Source organism: Bos mutus, chromosome 9, assembly GCF_027580195.1.
Source record: "Bos mutus isolate GX-2022 chromosome 9, NWIPB_WYAK_1.1, whole genome shotgun sequence".
NCBI classification, from domain to species: domain Eukaryota; kingdom Metazoa; phylum Chordata; class Mammalia; order Artiodactyla; family Bovidae; genus Bos; species Bos mutus.
Window position 1 is genome coordinate 69,919,134 of NC_091625.1, and position 24,805 is coordinate 69,943,938.

The following is a 24,805-nucleotide window of genomic DNA, read 5'->3' on the forward strand; positions in this document are numbered from 1 at the left end:
GGGCACTAGCCTGCTGAGTAAATGCCACCACCTTTAACAGGGCACAAACTCACATTCAGGGGGCTGCCTCACTCTTTTATGTTCCTGCTGGTCCTGGATGTTTGAATCCATGACCATGCAGTCCCCTCCACCAATGGGCCTAGTCTTTAAAATGATTTGTTGACTTGGGATGCAGACAATACACCTACTTCATTTGTTTTCCCAAGTTCAAAGCCACTGGGAATGTTTCTGTTGTGGTGCTTTTAGAAGATCTGAGACTCATTTGACCAGTCTCCATGGAGTAAATCTTTGACCTTGAATTTGACTTTTGGGAACAGTCAAAGGAAAATTTAGAGCCAAGTTTTTGGGGTGAAAAATATGTGTGACCATGTAATAGTGAAACCTGTTTCTCTTGGGTGGTTTGGTTTGTAAGCTGACTCAAAGGTAATTAAGGGAAAAAAAGAGCTCAATCATGCTTTGAGGGCTTTACTTCTTCCAGATGTCCATTACCCTTTCCACTGAGCTGTCATAATATCCTATGTGTGTCTCTATTATGCATCTATGATTTGAGTTTTAGTTTTTTGTTTACTGCCCTCTCCTCTTGGATCAGACTGGGAGCCACTTGGGAAAGATACACTTTTGTTCATCTTCGATCTTGTTGGAGGCCATCGGCACTGTTGAAAGCCAAGAGACTGAACTGAAGGATTCATTATTGAATGAATGAATGAATCAAAGGACCTAAATGGAAAGCGTCCCAAGATAATTATTTTAAAGGGGACAACAAACACTTTATATCGTAGGCATCCATTCTTATTTAAAAATATATTTGCATATATTCCTGAAATCAAAATGAATTGAAAAATTAATTGATATTGGATTGTATGACTTTCCTTGTTCCCTAACGTCAGCTCCGGTGTTGAAAGTCACTGTTTTCCACTTGACAAGCAAAACTCATTTGTCTGCACACTTGTTGTCTCCCTAACTGATGAGCAAGGAAGTGTAAAAGCTGTAGAATCAAAGGTGAATAAAAATCCACCAAGAATGATAGCCTACTGCTCGTGTCCTAGTTTGAAACAAAATATCAAAGTATTTCAGATATTAAATTTTTTGGTAGCAGCAGCAACCTCAGGATAGCGCAGCGCCGACACTTTGAAGCTTTCGATGTAGAAAGTCACCAATAAATATTTCACAAGAGCAGCAGCCCCACCCCCAATGCCGAAAATCCCAGAAAATTAAATCTCTTATATGTTGTTGCATTTGTAAAATCAGGTGTTTTAAGGTTGGATAGTCCTAAGCAGCGTTAAGTATTCAAGGAATTCTTGAGTGTTTCTACGTAGAAGTGTCTCTTCCCACCCCCCGCGCTGTACCCGATAGCCTCTCTGCTTGTCCATCCAGAAACAGAGGTCCGTCCCGACTCCACTCTCCCGCCTTTGAGAAGCCGCACAGGCTGGCCGCATCCTCCCTGTCCACCCGCTCTATTTTGGGGCCCCATGATCTCATGCCCTCTGCAGACCACACGCTGCAATTCCAGACCAGCCTGCGCCGCGAGGCCACGCAAGGCGATTCCTGCAAGTGTTCGGACGCTGCCTGAGGCGCGAGGTAGGCAAGGCTTGGAGGGGGAGGTTAAAGACACGCCCACGTAAAGGACCCAAAATAACCGACACGCTGAGTGCCCGAAATCAGACAGGAAGCCAAATAATCCGGGGCGTTGAGTTGCTTTCCCCTCACTCGCAGCGCTGGGCGGGCGCCCAGCCAAGGGTCTGGCGGCGAGGGCGGGCGCGGCGGCGGGCGGGATGGGGCGGGGCCGGCGCGGAGCCTATTAAAGGCGCGGCGGGGCGGCGGGGCCCGAGCGCCCGGGGCCACGATGGAGCGGGACAGTTGCGCTGGGGGCGGGAGCCGCGGCGGCGAGGGCGGGCGCGGCCCCCGAGAGGGCCTGGCGGGGAACGGCCGAGACCCGGGTCCGGGCCGCGCCGCCGAAGCGTCCGGGGAGCCGCAGGCGGCTGCGTCGCTGCTGGCCCCCATGGACCTGGGGGAGGAGCCGCTGGAGAGGGCGGCGCGCGCCCGCCCGGCCAAGGACCCTAACACCTATAAAGTGCTCTCGCTGGTAGGTCCCCGCTGGCCCAGCGCGCGGGAGGGCGGGGAGGGCGGCGCCCGCTCCTGCGCTGCGAGCTTGCGGTCAGCACCCGGGGCCCGGAGAGAGACAGTTGTGTGCCGCTCTTCGTCCCCTTTTGGCTCTCCTCTGCGGGTTTTTATCCGTGCTCATCACCACCGAGCCTTCTCTTCCTCTCGGGGAAATAGCTCACTCTCGCTGGTGTTAATGATGCTCCGAAGGAACCTGTTTATGAAACCAGGCTGTTAAAAATCGTGATCTTTGGAAATCCCACCGCTTTGCCCCAGAGAGTACAAGGCCGTTCGTGGGGAAAGATGACCAACCTGAAAGGTGTTGGTTTTAGGATGATCGACAAAGTTAGGGTTAGGGTTTTTTTTTTTTTTTTTTTTTTAATTTAATTTTCTACCTCTTTGGGGATATGCTTTCCTTGTATTAACCGATTTCACTTGAAAGATGTAACAGAGCTCTTTAAGTTGTATCAGGAACTTTAGAAAGTACGCACTTTTTCTCTTGGCTCTGCTTAGGAATTTCTTTGCAGCTGTTCAGAAACCCCATCAATATTCATGTTACGTGAATGTGAAGAGGTGTTTATGATTCGTCGTGCATTCTTCCAACCACGTTTTTTGTTGTTGCAAAAGTACCCACTCGCCCTCTGCCACTTCGCTGGTAAACTTGCAGGATCCACAATCAATTTCAGGAAATGTGGGGGTGGTTTTCCCTTCTACATCTATGGCAGGAAGTACTGGACCCAGAATTCTGGGTTCTTGCTTTCATGGCCTTTATTAATTGCTGGGGCCTCCTATAACGTTCCCCAAACCTCACTTTCTTTAATGTTAAAATGAGGACATCATCTCCATGTGCATCACGTAGGATTATTGTGAGGGTCAGGTGGAACAATGTATGTGGGGAAGTAAATTTGAAAACCACAAGGAGATGTAGTCATTTTATTGTATTATGTGGAAGTGACATTTCCACGTAGAGTGTGCCTTAAACTATATTGTCATTTAACGTTTTATGATTGGACAATGCAGTGTGGAGGACATCTTTTCTGATATTTGAAATCTTTCCTTTCATAAACTTTCCTTTTTCACTGTGTTTTGAGTGTCATGGAGATGATACAGTGCTTTGAGGAACCAACTTTCCTAAAGAGATAGTGTCATATAATTAGTACCTAAAAATAAGCCTAAGATTCAAAGAGTAAGTGTCCCAAACCACATAATGTTTGTATCTCAAGATATATTTTGCATCATATCTCACTATTTAAGAACACCTGATACTTACAAGAACTTAGTCTTTTGAGTCACCATTTTTGTTTTTGTCAGAGGGAAACCTTAGCTTTTGCAGCACTGTTACTTAATATTTTTCAGTTTGGCTCAGGCATTCAATAATTGTACATTGAATCTGTATGTAACTCCCATGTGAAATCACTTCTAAATGCCTATCTGCAGTCTTAAAAGTTTGCTAAATTTTCCAGTTGCTAAATTCAGTTTTAGAATCTTTCCTATTCATTTACCTATAAATCCATAGTAGGTATCAGCAGAGATCTACCTTTGGAACATGAATTTCAGTCTTTGACACCTGCAATCAGCTGGTCAAACAGCATTTGGTTTTACTCTGTTGATACAACTCTGGGCTTTGACATGGAAATTTCTTTAATATTGCTACAAGTAGGACAATCATGAGAATTTTTAACACCATTAGGTGGGGTATTTTGTTGTAACACGTATTGAATTGAAAATAATTCTTACTTCATGCCTTTTGATGAAATACAATGGGCCATTAATATATACCCAAACTCACTGATGTGTTTTTGAAACTCTTAATTAATGGTTTCAGGTGAAAATGAAACCCTGGTGGCTCAGTGGTAAAGAATCCACCTGCCAGTGCAGGAGACGGTTGTTTGATTCCTGGGTTGGGAGGATCCCCTGGAGGAGGGCATACGGCAACCCACTCCAGTATTCTTGCCTAGGAAATCCCGCAGACAGAAGAGCCTGGAGGGCTGCAGTCCATAGGGTCCCAAAGAGTCAGACACGACTGAAGTGACTTGGCACACATGCATGCACGCATCCATTCTTTCCCTTCCCTACTTCCATATCCTTCTTCCTCTAGACTTTCCCAAATGATGCACTTCTAAAGGGAAAAGTCTCCAAAAGGAGCTTGACAGTTGTCACCAAAGAGCTCTGGGGCATGTATTCTAGAGAGAAGCTGCAATTATATCAAGTGGAACATCTGCACACTTTTCATAAAGCTGAAGAAATGGGTTGACTAATTGCATCTGAGGTTGGGATTACGAGAGCCCAACCAGTGAAGGGGTCTTTGGTTTTCATCTAGCAGGATTAACATAAGAATTACCTTCCGGAGAGATAAGCAGGGGCCACGGGACTGTCACATTCTTTCTGAAAGTGCTTCAGATACACTTAAATGCTGGAGGGAAGAGGGAGTGAATGCAGAAGGCACAGTCCTGCCCTGCCTTGGCTTCTCCTCATATGATCCCTAGGCAGACCACAGGCTCTGCTCTGGAGACGCTGGCCCTGGTCTGTGGATGTCCTCATGCCTAGGCACTGAGCCAGGCTGTGGGAAACTCCAGGAGGTCAAACAAATATATGCTTCAGTAGATATGTTAGATCTGAATGCTTTTCCAGGTTCCACATTAAGTTCTGAACTGAAATGCCTGCTTCCACTAAGGTTGTTCCTGGACATTAATTTGAAATAGCTTTCCTGTTCTCTGGTAGGGTTTTCAACCACATTGCAATACACTTCTCTATTCTTCAGTTAGCTCTTCCACAGCATCATTTTGTGTTTGTCACCTTTTGCTGTCCTTATGAATACATATACCTGTGTGTGTTCGTAGGTGGCCTTGTGTGTGGGTGGTGGTGAATGAAGACAACTTTCACCTTTTGATGAAAGAGTTCTTTGTAAGTGGCAGAAGTTTCCCTTGTTTATCAGAAATTTGAGTGTGAAAGTTATTAATTCTGTTAGCTTCTCTCTCCCTTCTTGTAACACATCATCTTATTTCCAGACTACCACCTGGAGAAGAGCTCTGCTGTTAATCCAACTTGAAATTGACATTGCTTTTTGGTTTGTAAAATTTTATATCTGCCCAGCCATAGTTGAGCATTTTATTTCAGAAATGACCAGCACATCTTAGGGTCTAGAAATGTCTCCTGTTTTCCCTTTATGGTGTTTTGTTTCACATGTTCTAATAAAATGTACTCAAGGTTTCTAGGAACTCAGCAAGACATTTGTGTTTACTGCTGGGCCTACGGTACCTCACTGTCAGTGTAAGCTTTTGGTTGAATGAATGCAGTACGTTTTTACTTAGACTGAGTAACACTTTGACTTGGAAGAGGGTAAGCTAGGAAGACTGAACACACAACTATGTACTCATATAGTCAACTGAAAGTCAGGAATCCAAATATAAATGCACTAATTGGGCTTCCTGGTGGCTCAGATGGCAAACAGTCTGCCTGCAATACAGGAGACCTGGGTTTGATCTCTGGGTTGGAAACATCCCCTGGAGAAGGAAATAACTACCCACTCCAGTATTCTTGCCTATAGAATCTCATGGACAGAGGAGCCTGGCGAGCTGCCGTCTATGGGGTTACAAAGAGTCAGACACGACTGAGTGACTTCTGCTGCTAAGTCGCTTCAGTCATGTCTGACTCTGTGCACACCAGGCTCCCCCGTCCCTGGGATTCTCCAGGCAAGAACACTGGGGTGGGTTGCCATTTCCTTCTCCAATATATGAAAGTGAAAAGTGAAAGTGAAGTTGCTCAGTCGTGTCCTACTCTTAGTGACCCCATGGACTTCAGCCTACCAGGTTCCTCCGTCCATGGGATTTTCCAGGCAAGAGTACTGCAGTGGGTTGCCATTGCCTTCTCCAGACTGAGTGACTAAGCACGCAATAAGCACACAATAGAGATGACACTTATATCAATTCAGGGGTAGGATCAAAATGGGAATGTCATTATTTAGCGCATCGCAAGATGGAAGAAGCAGTGAATGAACCACAAACAAAAGTTCCCAACTAAAGTCAGCATACCTAAGAGGCCAGAGGGCCTTCATGATAACTTGGATTCAGAATCAAGATCTAGTCACTGGCCATGCCCTGAGAAAGAAACAGCCCAGGTATGGTGCTCCTGCAGGCACAAGTAAGGTCATCCTTCAGGTACAAATGAATCTCCTTTGCTTATGCCAAGGCCTCTTCTGTGACTTTGCTGTCACATCCCAAATTCCATTTTTGTGTGGTTCTTTTAGGGATCTGTTATCTTCAGCATTGCTTTATATGACTTCCTTTCCTTCTGATTTGAGTCAGATTCTAGTCTTACTCTCTCTCATCATTTATATTTCAGCTGTTTCTACTTCATGTGGCCTCTTAGGAATACACAGGTGCCCTTTCAACCTTTTTGTGTTTTTCCAATCTATTCCCTCTACTTTTTTGTTGCCTCTAGGCTCTCAGTTTTGCCATCTCCTGCCACATCACATCCTAATCATGACTCTGAAGAGAATCTCTGGAACTATATTGATAGACCTCATGCATTTTCTATAATAAAGAACTGGGGACCAATAACCTTTTTAGAATATTTATAGATTTTTTTTTAATCAGCTTCTTATCTTCCTCCAGGTAATTCTTTTTTTCCCCTCCGATTTAAGTATTAAAGGCAAATGAAAGTAGTTTTAAATTCAGTTTTGTTTTTGAGTCTGATAAATTTCATTGCCAACTATCTGTGTCACTGTTAAGACACAGAAAATGTATTTCATCTATATAATGGACATTTTAGAGAAGCCAAATAACTTATTCATGATTCACGGCTTTTTAGAGTAGAGAGAAGGGGGAAAGCCACTTCAACTTTTAAACAACTTAGGAACAAAAACCTTTTGAAATACAACTTGTAATTAGAGATCTGCCTGTGGTTAAGATAAACATGCTTCCATCAACCATGAACTATACCCCAAACAACAAAAAATAAACAAGAAACCTTTTAGCAAATGAGACCAAGCAGAACATAGATTACCCTTGTTAGTCTAAGCTCTGTGCAACAAGAACTGATATTCAGAAGGCTGACCAATATGAAAACCCTTTGACATCAAACAAAAGGTAAGTTATGTATTTACCAAGGAAAGAAAGCATCAGTTCAGTTCAATGGCTCAGTTGGATCTGACTCTTTGCAACCCAATGGACTGCAGCACCCCAGTCCTCCCTGTCCATCACCAACTCCTAGGGTTTACTCAAACTCATGTCCATTGAGTCGGTGATGCCATACAGCTATCTCATCCTCTTTTGTCCCCTTATCCACCCGCCTTCAATCTTTCCCAGCATTAGGGTCTTTTCCACTGAGGCAGTTCTTCGCATGAGGTGGCCAAAGTACTGGAGTTTCAGCTTCAACATCAGTCCTTCCAGTGAATATTCAGGACTGATTTCCTTTAGGATGGATTGGTTGGATCTCCTTGGAGTGCAAGGGACTCTCAATTGTCTTCTGCAACACCACAGTTCAAAAGCATCCATTCTTCGGCACTCAGCTTTCTTCATAGTCCAACTCTCACATCCATACATGACTACTAGAAAAACCATAGCTTTGACTAGATGGACCTTTGTTGGCAAAGTAATGTCTCTGCTTTTTAATGTTTTGTCTAGGTTGGTCATAACTTTTCTTCCAAGGAGTAAGCATTTTTAAATTTCATAGCTGCAGTCACCATCTGCAGTGATTTTGGAGTCCAAAAAAGTAAAGTCTGTCACTGTTTCCACTGTTTCCCCATCTCTTTGCCATGAAGTGATGGGACTGGATGCCATGATCTTAGTTTTCTGAATGTCGAGTTTTAAGCCAACTTTTTTACTCTTCTCTTTTACTTTCATCAAGAAGCTATTTAATTCTTCTTCTCTTTCTGCCATAGGGTGGTGTCATCTGCGTATCTGAGGTTATTGATATTTCTCCTGGCAATCTTGATTCCAGCTTGTGCTTCATCCAGCCCAATGTTTCTCATGATGTACTCTGCATTTAAGTTAAAAAAGCAGGGTGACAATATACAGCCTTGACCTACTCCTTTTCCTATTTGGAAGCTGTCTGTTGTTCCATGTCCAGTTACAACTTGCTTCCTGACCTACATATAGGTTTCTCAAGAGGCAGGTCAGGTGGTCTGGTATTCCCATCTCTTTCAGAATTTTCCACACTTTATTGTGATCCACACAGGCAAAGGCTTTGGCATAGTCGATAAAGCAGAAATAGATGTTTTTCTGGAACTCGCTTGCTTTTTAGATGATCCAGTGGATGTTGGCAATTGATCTCTAGTTCTCTGCCTTTTCTAAATCTAGCTTGAACGTTGGGATGTTCACAGTTCATGTACTATTGAAGCCTGGCTTGAAGAATTTTGAGCATTACTTTACCAGCATGTGAGATGAGTGCACTTGTGTGGTATTTAGAGCATTCTTTGACATTGCCTTTCTTTGGGACTGGAATGAAAACTGACCTTTTCCAGTTCTGTGGCCACAGCTGAGTTTTCCAATTTGCTGGCATGTTGAGTGCAGCACTTTCACAGCACCATTAAACTTTCAGGATTTGAAATAGCTCAACTGGAATTCTATCACCTCCACTAGATTTGTTCATAGTGATGCTTTCTAAGGCCCACTTGACTTCACATTCCAGGATGTCTGGCTCTAGGTGAGTGTATCTTGGTTGTGAAGATCTTTTTTGTACAGTTCTTCTGTGTATTCTTGACACCTTTTCTTAATATCTTCTGCTTCTGTTAGGTCCATACCATTTCTGTTCTTTATTGTGCCCATCTTTGCATGAAATGTTCCCTTGGTATCTCTAATTTTCTTGAAGAGATCCCTAGTCTTTCTAGGGATTCTATTGTTTTCCTCTATTTCTTTGCCTTGATCACTGAGGAAGGCTTTCTTATTTCTCCTTGCTTTTCTTTGGAACTCTGCATTCAAATGGATATATCTTTCCTTTTTTCCTTTGCCTTTCGCTTCTCTTCTTCTCACAGCTATTTGCAAGCCCTCCCCAGACAGCCATTTTTCTTTTTTGCCTTTCTTTTTCTTGGGGATGGTCTTGTTCCCTGCCTCCTGTACAATGTCATGAACCTCTGTCCATAGTTCTTCAGGCACTCTGTCTATCAGATCTAATCCCTTGAATCTATTTCTCACTTCCACTGTATAATCATAAGGGATTTGATTTAGATCATACCTGAATGGTCTAGTGGTTTTCCCTATTTTCTTCAATTTAAGTCTGAATTTGGCAATAATGAGTTCATGATCTGAGCCACAGTCAGCTCCCAGTCTTGTTTTTGCTGACTGTGTAGAGCTTTTCCATCTTTTATAATAATATATTTAAAAGAGCTTTTCAAAAGAATGACCAGAATGTTCTGATAAATTTTAACTGGAACATTCTGTTTCCTGAGTATTTTAGTTATTTCATATTCTGTGACAAGAATTAAGATAGCATCAATAGTACTTTTCCTTTTATCCTCCCGCTTTGGGAATAATGTTTGGTGGAAGAGTAGGTGGTAAAAGTTCAGATGATTATGTTCACATAGAACCTTGCACTTTCAGAAGCATTTTCTTGTTTCTTTTTAATTGACCCTTGTCATATCAGCCACTCTGAAATAGCAAAGTATGGTTACAGATAAGGAAACTGAGGCTCCCAGAAGTGAATGAATTCTTTATTAGGGTGCGTAGGTTCCAGCTGGGAAGTGTTAGGACCATAGACTCGTGGGCTGCATTCCCAGACATTGATTTTTATGAGGTCATGAGGGTGAAACTCTGATGATGGGATTAGTGGCCTTGTTAAAAGGGAGAGAGAAAGAGGAGATCTGAGCAAACATGCCCATCCATAGAGGAAAGACCGTGTGAAGACACAGTGAGAAGACAACCATCTGCAAGCCAGGAAAATAGCCCCACCAGCAAACTAATCTATCACCTCCTTAATCTTGGACTTCTGGTGCCGAAGAATTTATGCTTTTGAGCTGTGGTTTTGGAGAAGACTCTTGAGAGTCCCTTGGACTGCAAGGAGATCCAACCAGTCCATTCTGAAGGAGATCAGCCCTGGGATTTCTTTGGAAGGAATGATGCTAAAGCTGAAACTCCAGTACTTTGGCCACCTCATGCTAAGAGTTGACTCATCAGAAAAGACTCTGATGCTGGGAGGGATTGGGGGCAGGAGGAGAAGGGGACGACAGAGGATGAGATGGCTGGATGGCATCACTGACTCGATGGACGTGAGTCTGAGTGAACTCCGGGAGTTGGTGATGGACAGGGAGGCCTGGCGTGCTGCGATTCATGTGGTTGCAAAGAGTCGGATACGACTGAGCAACTGAACTGAACTGAACTGAGCCTCTACAGCTGTGAGAAGTGCATTTCTGTCACTTAAGGCACCCAACCTGTGGCACTTTGTTTTAGCAATTTGAACAGATTAAGATAGGAAGGGACCCAAGAAATCTTTTAGACAAGTACCTCAAGTTATTCAGATGTAGTTGGTTCATTTACTCCACGTATAGAAACAGTGGGTTACCTTTATAGGCAAAAGTCACATCATTTGTGAGTAGAGGACTATGATAACTGAAAGGACATTTAACCACAGATTTTTATGCTGGACTAATGACACACCCCCTCTCCCCCATTCATTTTCCTTTTATCAGTGGGAAGTCAATAATCATGTTATTGTGAGCCTCCAATGTATACCAATTTTGGGGAAAGTGACTTTCCTCTTCTTAATTTGAATTTTCTTCTTAATACATCTTTAGATGTGCTAGAACAGGGAAGTAGGGTCATGGTAGTCATTTTGGAGTGAGTGAATTTTCGCTAGCTCATCTCATTTTGGGTCAGTTATTTTCTCACCATTTCTTAGGAATTGACACAGCTTTAGGTGCAAATATCCTACCGCTGTGGTTTGAGTCCTAAAGATCATTCTATCTTGGTTTTCAGGAAATAGTCCTGAGAAAGTAGCTTGTTCTCAGAGCTGGTATCTTCTTTTGATACACTTTTTGGTGTTAATAAGCATCTGGAGCCTTTTGTCTCTCTGAAGACAGAGGGAGAACTGAAAAACTCAACAGCTTTGTAAATGATGCTGTGATACAATAAATAAATTTAACCATCATTATGAGACTTTTTTTCCCCAAATAGTTTCATATTACTCCAGATTACCTGTAAGTGATTTTGGATAAAATTTCGAGGCAAAAGGCAACACAGGTAGAACAGTTTCAGCCAAAATATTTCAAGCAGCAGTTCTCAAAATGTGGTCTGTAGATCTCTGAGGAGCCCTGAGAGTCTTTCAGAGGGACTGTGTGTCTAAACCATTTGAACAATGATGGACATTATTTGGGCTTCCCCGGTGGCTCAAATGGTAAAGAATCTGCCTGCGATGTGGGAGACCTGGGTTTGATCCCTGGGTCGGGAAGACCCCCCAGAGGAGGGCTTGGCCACCCAAGTACTATTGCCTGGAGAATTCCCATGGACAGAGGAGCCTGGCAGGCTGCAGTCCATGGGGTTGCGGAGAGTCGGACACGACTAAGCGACTAAGCACAGACATTATTTGCGCTTTGCACTGTGCTGCCGTTTACACCGCGTGAAAACCGCTTGCACCTCAGTGGGAATGAGGGCAGTGGCACCAATTGTACATGTCCTCTTGCATTTGCAACTAAAACCAGAAAAGCCAGTTTCATGTAATGAAGCCATAAAAATGTCCTCAATAGAGCAGATTTCATTATATCAACCTAAATTGCCTGCCTTGTTAGTATTCTGTGTGACACAATTGGAAGTCTGCCGTTAGCATGTCTGCTGCAGACTGAAGTATTGTTGTTTCTGGAGGAAAAGCAGTCGTGTTGTTATTTGAGTTGTGAGCTGAACCAGCTGCCTTTTTTGACGAGAGGGAAATATCATTTTTATTTGAAAGAGCAACTGACAAACTGGTTATTCAGACTTGGGTATTTGGCCCACATTTTCTCAAAAACGAATAGTGTCAGCTTGTCACTTCCAGGGAAACAAGGTACCTGCCACCTGTAATAAAATCCAGCCTTTTAGGTAAAAATTGAAATTTTGGAGAATTTGATTCTGCCATTGTAAGTTTGACAGCATCAAAATCCTTAAAGACTTTTCTGATGAAACCGATGGAGATAGTAAGGGATATGACTTTTTTCATAGGCTATAATGATATGTGTCAATGCTTGGAAGAATACATAGCTCAGTGGACCAATATTTTCCAAGGGACCAATGGATGATTTACAAAAATATGTATGGGTGTAATTTCTAATCAAAGTACAAGATAGTATAATGGGTTTTAATGTAACAATTAATATTATTTCAAGTTTGATGTTGCGTTTTTCCTTTAAGAAATTACAGCCCATCAATAGATGAACAGATACAGAAATTGTGGTACGTGTGTAAAATGGAATATTACTCAGCTATAAAAACGAACATATTTGAGTCAGTCCTAATGAGGTGGATCAACCTAGAGCCTATTATACAGAGTGTAGTAAGTCAGAAAGAGAAAGACAGTTATTGTATATTAATACATGCATGTGGACTCTAGAATCTAGAAAGATGGTACTGATGAATCTGTTTGTAGGGCAGTAGTGGAGACGCAAACATGGAGAATAGACTGTGGACACAGTGGGAGTAGGAGTGGGTGAGATGAGAGAATAGCATGGAAATATGCATTGCCATGTGTAAAATAGATAGGAGGTGGGGACTTGTTGTGTGACACAGGGAGCTCAACTCAGTGCTCTGTGACAGCCTAGATGGGAAAGGGATTCAGGAGGGAGGGGACATATGTATGCCTGTGGCTGATTCATGTTGATGTGTGGCAGAAACAAACACAATATTGTAAAGCAATTATCCTTCAATAAAAACAAATATATTCAAAAACAAGAAATTATAGGCCATAAAATTTTGGTGTCATTTTAAAGAAGGATGTGCACAATTATCTGAGAAGGCTTTTTAGGGTCCTCAGTAATTTGTAAGAATATAAAGTGATTCTGAGATCAAAAGTTTTGAGAATATTTACTTTAAGGAAAGGTGTACATTCAGTACTATTTTGAGAACTAGGGAAAGAGGGAAAGGAAATTAAGACATATAAAAAGAATCAGCTATGTACAATAATTTTATCTTTATTTAGGTAAGGTCCTTTATTGATTTCAAAATATTGATACTTTTTTATGTCTTTTTTTAAATTTTTTTTAATTTTATTTTATTTTTAAACTTTACATAATTGTAGTAGTTTTGCCAAATATCAAAATGAATCCATCACAGGTATACAGGTGCTCCCCATCCTGAACCCTCCTCCCTCCTCCCTCCTCCCTCCCCATACCATCCCTCTGGGTTGTCCCAGTGCACTAGCCCCAAGCATCCAGTATCGTGCATTGAACCTGGACTGGCATCTCGTTTCATACATGATATTTTACATGTTTCAGTGCCATTCTCCCAAATCTTCCCACCCTCTCCCTCTCCCACAGAGTCCATAAGACTGTTCCATACATCTGTGTCTCTTTTGCTGTCTCGTACACAGGGTTATTGTTATCATCTTTCTAAATTCCATATATATGCGTTAGTATACTGTATTGGTGTTTACTTTTTCATCTACTACCTGGTTTGGTCCAAACCACAGCTCTGTCATTATCTTCATGTTAGAGATGAAAAAGATCATACTTAGAGAAAGTTGGGGAGCTTTCCAAGATCACAAAACTAATAATTCTGTTAATCTCATTGCTATAGCTTATTGACAAATGAAGTTAGACAAAATTGGATTTAAAGTATTGTTATTAGCTGTTTGAAGGTATGGAAACAACTTAAATTTCCTGAATATCAGCTTCCATAATCATTAGGTAGACTTCATAAAACTCTGTTAGGTGTTAGGAGAATTAAGTTAGATACAGTTTACAAAGTGGCACATAGTATGACTTGAATAAATAGTCATTTTTCATGTTATTATTGAAAGCTGCAGTATTACTGATTTTTGTTTTCTTACTCAGAAGATACTTACATCTTTGCAAGTGTGGTCTGCAGACTAGCATATCAGAGTCATCTCCTTGGAACTTATACAAAATGCAGAATTTTGGGGCCCACCCTAGACCTACCATACTAGAATCTGCATTTTCACAACCTCCAGGGGTCTCTCTGCACATTGAAGTTTGAGGGGCTGAACTCCATAGGTATACCAACCTGAATTTCTTTAGCTGGGGGTTCCAAACAACCCTTGTCCTGCCATTGACTTCACACATAATGTTCTGATTAAAAAACAACTAAATGTTCTTTAATGACCTCAACTGTGTTGGCATTGGGTGGAAGTGGTGGTGCTGCTGGTGACATTTGTCCCTTTCCTTTTTTGAAGTTAAGAGGCACATTGATTAAAGTTGCCCCATTGCCTGTCATGCGTACAGAACATTGCATGCAGTCTCTTACTGTCCTTCCTGTGCGTGTTTTCCCTCTCCTAGGAGTCTACCTCTGCTCCTATTGGTTTCTTTAATTGTGTTTCCTTACTGTACCCTGGGCTTGTCCTTTAATTGTTCTTTAATTCTCTAAGCTACCAGTCTTCTGGCCTTGCTGTGGTCTGATAACATGCCCATGTTCTTTCCAGTTCAGCTCTTCATCTATCAGAATTTCAAGTAGATTTCACTTTACATTGCTCCATCAGTAGAACTCTTTAATTCAAAGTTTCCACTGCAGTGCCTTCTCAACAATCCACAATATACTTGACACAATACCAAAACAAAGGAATCTTAGATCAGGGCTTTTTCAGGTGGTGTTGAATCAGGTTCAACATTCTTGGCACAGAGTTTATTCCATAATACTTCATCTTTCAAACACATATGCTTTTTATAAAGTGCCACCCAACACCATTTAGATTAGAATCTTTTGGAGACCAGGAGAAACAGGTGAATGAAGTATATTCAGGTGGGAAGGTGGAAAGGGTGTGGATTAAGAGCATTGTAAATAGACTATGTTATTCTTATCTGTTTTTGGATTAACTAGAGAAATAAGTACAGAACAACTCTGCTTGTACGGTATTTATTTAAATACCTTACTGATCGGCTCACGGGAAGTAAATGTTAAGAATGTTGACAGAGGAAGGTGTAATTATGCCTGTGTCATTTTGGGGAAACTTTCAAAGAAAAAGAGAACATTGATTTTTCTGGGAAGACAGTCAAAGATCTTGAGAGACAGGCATCATGTAAAGAGTCCTAGACTCAGAGTCACGAGAATAATTTGCTGTGTGACCTTTGAGCAGTTGTTCTGCTCTCTCTGACCATAGCTGAGTGTTTTGGATTAGGTGGGTTTCTTCTAGGTTTAAAAATCTTTGTATGGACAGCTTATAATATTTTCCTTTTGTTATAAGGATACTACATACTGCAGGAAGTTCAGAAAGTACAAAAAAGTATAAAGGAGAAAATAAAAATTGTGTATGTGCTATTATCTGGTGTTAATGTTTTGTTCCCTCAGAACTTTTCTGTGTGTGTATTATTTTTTTTAAACAAAAATGGAATCATGCTGCTGCATATACTCTTCTATATGTGTTTTAAGCTTGTATTTCCCTTATGAGATTTTCCTATTGCTAGATAGCTTTTTACTGCACCTTTCATGAATGGAATTTTGAGAATTTTATCAACTTTAGTTCATGGGGTAATCTTTGAAAGCATCTCTGCTCATACCTCAGACATAATCATTCTGCAAGAATTTAAATATTTTTTAAGACACAGTTTTTTCTTTTTAATGAATTTATTTAGTTGGAGGCTAATTACTTTACAATATTGTAGTGTTTTTTTGCCATACATTGACATAAATCAACCATGGGTGTACATGTGTCACCCACCCTGAACCCCCTCCCACCTCCCTCCCCATGCCCTCCCTCTGGGTTGTCCCAGTGTGCTGGCTTTGAGTGCCCTGTTTCATGCATCGAATTTGGACTGGTGATCTATTTCACATATGGTAATATACATGTTTCAATGCTATTCTCTCAAATCATCCCACCCTTGCCTTCTCCCACAGAGTCCAAAAGTCTGTTCTTTATATCTGTGTCTCTTTCGCTGTCTTGCATATAGGGTCATTGTTACCATTTTTCTAAATTCCATATATATGCATTAATACACTGTATCGGTGTTTTTCTTTCTGACTTACTTCGCTCTGTATAATAGGCTCCAGTTTCATCCACCTAATTAGAACTGATACAAATGCATTCTTTTTAATAGCTGAGTAATATTCCATTGTGTATATGTACCACAACTTTCTTATCCTTTCCTCTGCCAATGGACATCTAGGTAGCTATTATAAACAGTGCTGCAGTGAACATTGGGGTACACGAGGACACGGTTTTTGTTTAATTCATCCCTCAACTCCATCTCCATTGTCTTTGTTTCTTCTTATGGTTTGATTATTAGTTTTCTGAAAATAATGACTTCTTTGAACTGTATTTCCACTCTGAATTTCCCAGGTACTGCCACAGCACATGTGGGAAAATGTGTGCTCCTAAATGCAGTGGTCTTTTTAGCCTTATTTTTCATTACTCCAGTAACAGTGTTACCACTCGAGGGTTTAGCTTATACCTTCATGGATTCAGAGCAGTCCTGTACAGACCTGAGACAAATGTATGTAGCCATTTATCAGTCAATATTTGTCGAGCATGCAGATCAGACTCATCACATGGTATGTGTTTGTTGAATTCCTGCATGACTTTACTGAGTTTACTCTTTGTCTGACCCTAGGTTAAGCCCTTTATCTCCTTACTTGGTGTAGTTGTGTAAGGCAGGAGGGAGCAAATGTGTTGGCTGGTGAGTGAGCCTAGTCTGGGACTCACATCTCAAGGGACTCTGTGTCTCATATGTTATTAGGGGACTTGCACATCTTATAGGCATAACTTGGATTTAGGGATTCAAAGGGTTCAGGTTATTTTTCAGCTTCTGCTCTGGTGGTATTTTACCAATTTTAAAGAATCATAGAGGACCTCAAGATGCCTATCTCATAAATGTCCAGCTCTGTTGCAAAAAAAAAAAAAAAAAAACCCAGAAACCTACATTACAGCTCAGACGTGTACTGTTCTCCAGATGCACTTTGTAGAGATCATTTCTGTTTTTCACCCCAGAAGTGGCCTTTCACCTGCTTTTTTCTCATCCAACACCAGGCACCCCCTGGAATCCAGCTCATCTTCCCAGAGGAAACACTCTTTTACTGCTCTTTGGCCTGTGTCCCTTGTCCCTGAATGACTCAATTTCCGTTCAAAGGGCCATAGAGCTTAGTGGTTAAGGCCCAGATTGCTGGAGTTGAATCGTTTCTCTGTCCATAACTGCTGTGTATGCCTGGGCATAGGGTTTCCCAGATGCCGCTAGTGGTAAAGAATCTGCCTGCTAGTGCAAGAGACATAAGAAACACGGGTTCAGTCTCTGGGTCGGGAAGATCCTCTGGAGGAGGAAATGGCAACCCACTCCAGTATTCTTGCCTGGAGAATCCCATGGTTAGAGGAGCCTGGCGGGCTACAGTCCATAGGGTTGCAGAGAGTCAGACGTGATTGAAATGACTTGGCATCCTTGGGCACAGTCCCTTAATTTCTTTGTGCTTTAGTCACCTCACCTGTAAATTGGAAATAGGAATTGTAGTTACCTTGCAGATTTGTTTTGAGGATTAAGTGAATTAACCTATGTAAACTAGTTAGAAAAGTGCCTGAAAGATAGTAGATGCTAGATTAGGGGTTATTATGATGACAGCTAATAACTTATTCAACAAATAATTAGAGTTCCTATTGTGTGAGCAGTAATGGTTAAAAGGCTAGGAGCTAATTGGTAGTGAGGGGAGAGGAGAGACTTACTCCTTGTTCTCAGGGCCATCCCCGTAGGACTGGATGTTTATGAAAGAATCCTCCAGGATTGTTTCTCACCGCACCTATGACTGGTGCTGCCTAGAATATGCAGGCCTGTGAAACGAGATAGTCAGAGAGGTGTAAGAAGGTGTCCAGGAGGAAGTGATGGGCAAACAGCAATGGGTTCTGAGAGGCAACGGCAGCATGTACAAAGGGGCTGAGGTAACAAGGATGTGGTGTGACCCAGAATCGGGAGCTGACCAGGTTGCTGGTGGACAGAAAGATATGTGGTGGATAAAGAGACAGGAAGGGTAGTCAGGGGCCAGGTCCAGGCAGGGCCTTGCAAACCATCTCAGGGCTTTGGAGTTTTGCTTTTAAGAGCAATTGGGAATCACTGAAATGTTTTTTTCTGTTTGGTTTTGTTTCTATTTTTGCTCATAGTAACAAAGTCTCATTTATGTTTTGGAAAGGTCATTTTAGCTTTAAGTGGCAGGAACAAATTAAAGAGAGTATGTTGCCTGTAGAAAGAGCACTATCTTCTTTTTTTACTTGGCTATTTCATAACTATTTACTTTCTCTTTCCTACTGGATTTTTAAGTTTTACATGTGGCTATGCAAGTTAAAATTTGCACAAATTAAAGTTAAATAGCGTAAAAAATAATTCAGTCCTTCGTCACACTGGCCACTTTTCAAGTGCTAGCAGTGATGTGCGGGTACCACCCTGAAGGTCAGCACAGACAAAGGCAACACTTTATCATCTTAAAAAATTATATTGCATAATGTTGACGATTGTAATATCATAGGGCTTCCCCCCGCCACTATTATGGTCTTTTCCCAGGAAGTAATAATGAAAATGTACATAGAACAAATGTTCTTTGCTGAAGAAATGTTTGTTAGAACAAAATTAATTGCTTAAGAGGGGTATGTTGTGAATGTTCTTACAAGTATAATTTTAAGATTCCTTATCCAATGAATGCATGTAATTGAGTTGACTTAAGCCAGGATATACATGTTAAAAGGCGACCTTTCTGAAATTCTGGTTGCCTCCGAAATTATAAGCCCATGTATCCATTACCAGATTTTAAGCTCTGCCTTTAATTTGTCACTGTAATTGCGATTGAGTGTGATTGTGATAGAGTGTTATGATTGAGTGCCACTGGGTCTTCACAGAAAGTGAGGGGTCACTTTTAAGCTCTCTGTTAACCCCATTCTCTGTCCTCAGGAGGAATGACCAAAAATCTTCTGGAAGTTATCTTTTTGTTATCTATTTCCACTGCTCATTTTTCAAGAATAAATGCAGGGAATGCTAGTCATTCCAAAAAATAGTTCCGAAAAAAGCTAGAAATAAATCACATAAACTGAACATGATGTTCTGTCTGCTTTATTTTATTTCTTCATCTCTGACCCACCACCTGAATTGGCAGGTACCTGCCTAGGCTATGGCACCCCACTCCAGTACTGTTGCCTGGAAAATCCCATGGACGGAGGAGCCTGGTAGGCTGCAGTCCATGGGGTCGCCAAGAGTCAGACACGACTGAGCGACTTCACTTTCACTTTTCACTCTCATGCATTGGAGAAGGAAATGGCAACCCACTCCAGTGTTCTTGCCTGGAGAATCCCAGGGACGGGGGAGCCTGGTGGGCTGCTGTCTATGGGGTCGCACAGAGTCGGACACGACTGAAGTGACTTAGCAGCAGCAGCAGCACAGCACTTCACCTCTTAGTCCATCCCCTGCCTAAGGGTGGGAGGGGCTGTCCTGTACCATTAATAAGCTAGTTTGTTCTCTTTCCTGTCTCATGAACTTAACAACACTAAAATCACTTAATACTACTTTTATTTAGTGAGTCATGTCTTTCTTGATTGTAAGTTCTAAAGAAACAAATCATTTTCAGGATTATTTTAACAATGCTTTTTTCCCCCCTGCCTCCTTGAATCCAGCTGAAGCAAGATCTAATTAAAATATGTTCTGCATCTAGGAAACTGAGAATTAAAAACAAGTGAACTGTCAAAATGGGAAGTTCTTTGCCTGTATTAAATGTAACTTCATTTATGCCTTGGGGTGTGTGTATGTGTGTGTCCGATGTCTAATTATTTACTATGCAGCTAGGGTCCAATTAGAAAAATTAAATCCATACCTGGTAATTGAATCTAGAGAATTTAGTATAAGAAACCAGTTACAGAGGTGTTGGAAGAGCTGAAAGCTGAGCAGGATGGTGTGGCAATGAGGCAACCCACGGAAGAGTAACAGAAGGAAGCTTATACTACCTTGAAGGCAAGAAAGACAAAGGGAAAAGCTGATGAAACATGGAGCTGGCAGCCAGGAGAGAATCGGAAACCCTGGAGAGATGAAGCCTCTGCTGAGCGGTCCTGTCTGAGGCAAGGAGAACAGGGAACGTGTATTCTGACTGTATTTCCAACCATCCCCTCTCCCCCGCACCCCACATCTTCTGTCGGTTTCCCTGGTGTGATGCTGGAGTCAGGGAGCCCAGGTAATATAATTAGTTAAGATGTCTTTTCTCTGAGGTAGAAGCACAGGAAAAAGGCAGGGTCAGAGTTTGGGTTTCTCAGGAAACAGAGATGGAGGCTTGCACACCAGGGGTTTCATCGGGTTTGCTCTTGAGATCAGCTCCTGGGGAAGGGAAGGGACTGTGGGGAAGGTGAGGTGAGCTGTGATGCGGTCTCTCCATGGAGGCAGTTCTTTCTGGCCTGAACCCTTAGAGCCATTGAAGAGGGAGCAGTCTTTCCTGGGGGAGGGGTGTGGCCTTGGGTAAATGCTCTCTTTAGCTGAGACAGTTCTTGTCCGGTGGTACCCCCAGCTCCCAGAGGAGTAATTCCTTCTTATTTGAAGGGGAATCCAGGCAGCTTATCACAGTCTCTGCTACTGACAGGGGGCAGATATGAAACCATGTTTGCACATTGTTTATTTTTTTAAATCATATGGTACTGAAATGTATGAAGTGGAAGTACAGCTTTCTCACTTAACAATATCATATATTGTTTAAATATTTCCATGTCCCAACCTATCACTCTATTAAAAAAAATATATACTTTAACGATTTATTGATAAAATAAGAAATGCTTATCAAATAGTATTACATGTGAAAGAAAAAGTCACTTTATATATAAAGTGACTTTTCAATTGAAAAAATTATAGAATAATTTCTCAAGTATGTAAATATATACATTTGTGTGTGTATATATATATAATATGTGCATATATATAAATACATGTGTAAAAATGCACGCATATATATATGTATATATACGTGCATTTTTTAAAAAGTAAAGGAAAATAGATCAATGTTTTTAAGTAGTGGAAATTTTGTAGTGGAATAATATGGATTCTTGCATATTTCTTTTTTCAATAAACTTTTTAGTTTTAGAATAGTTTTGGATTTACTTAAAAGTTGCAAAGCTAGTACAGAGTTTTCACATGTCACACACCAGTTTCCCTGTCTTTAGCATCTTATACTAGTATAGTGCATTTGTCACAACTACTGAACTAATATGGATGTGGCCCTATTAACTAAAGTACAAACTTTGTTCGTATTTCCTTAGTTTTTTTGTGATGTCCTTGTTTGTCGTTCCGGTGTCCCATCCAGGAATACCAGGTTATGTTTCGATGTTATGTCTAGTTAGGTTCCTTTTGGCTAGGTTTCTCAGACATTCTCAGACTTTCTTTGTTTTTGATTAACTGGACAGTTTCAAGGAGAACTGGTCATGTATTTTGGGGAATGTCTAATGTTTTTCTCATGATGAGATTGGGATTATGTGCTTTTGGGAGGCAGACCACAGAAGTGAAGTGTCATGCTGAACACATCATATCAAGATTCTATGCTATTAATATGACTTCATCGTTGATGATGTTAACTTTAATTACCTGACTGAGGTAGTGTTTATGAGAGTTTTCCACCTCAAAAATACTCTCTTGTGTCTTTCCGTTCTGTACTCTTTGGAAGGAAGTCACTATGTCCAGCCCACACTTAAAAAGTAGAGAGTTAGATTTCACTCTCAGGGTGGAGTATCTGCATAAATTGTTTGGAATTCTTCTGTACTGGAGATTTGTTTATTCTTCCCCACATATTTATCTATTCAATCATTTATTTGTATCAGTATGAACTCATTAATATTTATTTTATACTTTGTATCATAACCTAATAATGCAGTGGCTATACTTTTGCTCAAACTGTTCCAGCTTTGGCCTTTGAGAGTTGGCTTCCATGTCCCTCTGACACACCCACATGGTTGTGTGTGTGTGTCTTTAGTACTCCCTTACTTTCTGGTGCTAAAAGATGAGTCTAAAAGTCTGAAGCTTCATCACACATAGTTACAATTTTTTTTCTTGTGATGAGAATTTTCAAGACTGACTGTCTTAGCAACTTTCAAATATACATTTTAGTATTCTCAATTATGGTCATGATTTTTCTTTTTCTTTTCCAGCACTTATTACTTATTTTAGAAATGGAAGTTTATACCTTTTGTCATACCCAATGATTTGTGTGTGTGTGTGTGTGTATAGCCTTCCCTTACTTTCTAGTACAAGAGCCTGAGTTTTAGGCTCCTCTTGTCCTATTTTTTCCCCCTAAATGTTTACTAATCTCTTGATACTCTAAAACTCATGAATATAACCCACTTCTTCACCTGAAAATTAGAAGTGGACTTGTGTAACTGTGTATACCTGAGCTCTCTGTGCATTTACCAAAGGAAGAAAAGTATACATCATACCACTCACATCTCCATATCACTCTAGGGAGTAGTTTGTAGACATTTCTCTTCCTCTGCGAGGTGATGAAGACCCAGGTCACTACTTCTGAATGAAGCTGGCCAGTTGTGTACTTTTGGCAGAGTCAGCTCTTAGATTCCTTCACTGACCATTTTATTATGGGAATTTAGGCATAAAATCTGGGGGAAAGAAAAGCAAGCATTTTCCCTCAGATGGTCAGGAAGCCATATTGGTTAGTACTACCAACTTTGATAAATTCATCTCTGGTCAGCATCTGGTCATCAGCTCTATAGACTCAAAAGCACCTCATGGTTTTTGATGGATTAAGGATTCAGGAAAGGCTTGGCTTGGCAGGTGTGGCTCATAGTCACCCATTTGCAGTTAGCTGCAGCAGGAAGGAATGGAGTACCTTGATGTTGGCCAGGCATCTCCCACTTCAGGTAATTTCAGAACCTCCCAACTGGTCTCTGTGCTGAGATAGTCTGGGCTTACACCATGATAATCTGAGTATAATGCTTGCATTGGGGCTGATGGCTTTAAGAGTAAGTATTTCAGAAATAGATTTACATAATTTTAAAGTAATTAGATTGTGTTTTATATTATTTGGGTTTTAGTTCATTTCAGTTGCTCAGTCGTGTCCAACTCTTTGTGACCCCATGGACTGCAGCACGCCAGGCTTCCCTATCCATCACCAACTCCCAGAGCTTGATCAAACTCCTGTCCATCAAGTCAGTGATGCAATCCAACCATCTCATCCTCTGTTGTCCCCCTCTCCTCCCACCTTCAATCTTACCCAACATCAGGGTCTTTTCAAATGAGTCAGTTCTTTGCATCAGGTAGCCAAAATATTGGAGTTTCAGCTAATGTATTATATTAACTCAATTGTTTATTAACAGAAATTTATGTTATTTGCATATCTTTGCTATTACAAATAATGCTACAGTAAATAAATATCTGTGCAAATCCTTATCTGCTAATGTGAACCATTCTATCAGATAAATTAAGAGATTTGAAATTGCAAGAGTTAGTCAGTCAGTCAGTTCAGTCGTTCAGTGGTGTCTGACTCTTTGAGACACCATGGATTGTATAGTCCGTGGAATTCTCCAGGCCAGAATACTGGAATGGGTAGCCTTTTCCTTCTCCAGGGGATCTTCCCAACCCAGGGATCGAACCCAGGACTCCTATGTTGCAGGTGGATTCTTTATCAGCTGAACCACAAGGAAGCCCAAGAATACTGGAGTGGGTAGCCTATCTCTTCTCCAGCAGATCTTCCTGACCCAGGAATCGAACTGGGGTCTCCTGCATTGCAAGCAGATTCTTTACCAACTGAGCTATAAGGGAAGCCACTTTTCTTAAGAAGCTACAGTAATTCTGAAGATTAAAGAGAGGCCACAAAAGTGTATTCTTCAACATTGAAAGCAGAAGACAGTTAAATAAGCCATAGACCAAAATCAGTGTTGATATTTAATAATTTTGTGATTCCATGTGGGCATTACCCACTCTTGGATGTAAATAGAAACTCTGGTTACCTGCCAGGTTTTTAAGAGGATCCTGCTTTGTGTTGAGGTGTTTCCTGTTACTAATCTTGTTGATTAGGTGCTTACATCTCAAGATTCAGTGAGGGTATAGCAGTCATTGAGCGAAGGTGGCCATCAAAGCTGAATCTCTCCTGAGACCATTACTTTATACACCAGATGGACATTTTATGCTTTGACCTTTAACTTCAGAGGGAAATAGTCTGTGAAAGCTATCCCTGAAATCTGGGAGAAGTGATTTGCTCACTCAGGCAGAAGTTTAAAAAGTAGGGGGATATTATTTTCCTTTGAAAATGCTTGCTACTTTTAGAAACAAAAATAAATGATCATGTTTTTCTTTTTATTGTATCTATATGATAGGATGGATGTTAGCTGAGCCTATTGTAATCATTTCACTATGTATGCAAATCAGACCATCATACTGTATGCCTGAAACATACATAGTGATGTGATGTATGTCAGTTATTTCTTAATAAAACTGGGGAAAGAAATCAGTGAACATGATAGGAAAGGAGAATTACCAGCCTAGATAAATCAGTTCTCTGGAAACCTTGCAGGGTCCCAGGAAAAATTTCCAGTATGAAGAATATGGCTCAGGTGAGTGTCTGACTCCTCTTTTGCTCCACCTGGGGAAGTAAGGCTTCAGGGATACTGTTTCAGGTACTTCTCATGACAGGCCTAG

The 24,805-nt window shown here is 41.1% G+C and overlaps 1 protein-coding gene across 1 annotated transcript in view; it reads left to right on the top strand.

Annotated features, from left to right (window-relative positions):
• The first annotated feature begins 1,824 nt into the window (after positions 1-1,824).
• ENPP1 (ectonucleotide pyrophosphatase/phosphodiesterase 1) overlaps positions 1,825-24,805 on the top strand; it is a 73,922-nt gene continuing 50,941 nt past the window's right edge. The window contains exon 1 of the mRNA XM_005907293.3: positions 1,825-2,083. Within this exon, the coding sequence (XP_005907355.2) occupies positions 1,844-2,083 (240 nt within the window). The 5' untranslated portion in view covers positions 1,825-1,843. The remainder of the gene's footprint in view (positions 2,084-24,805) is intronic.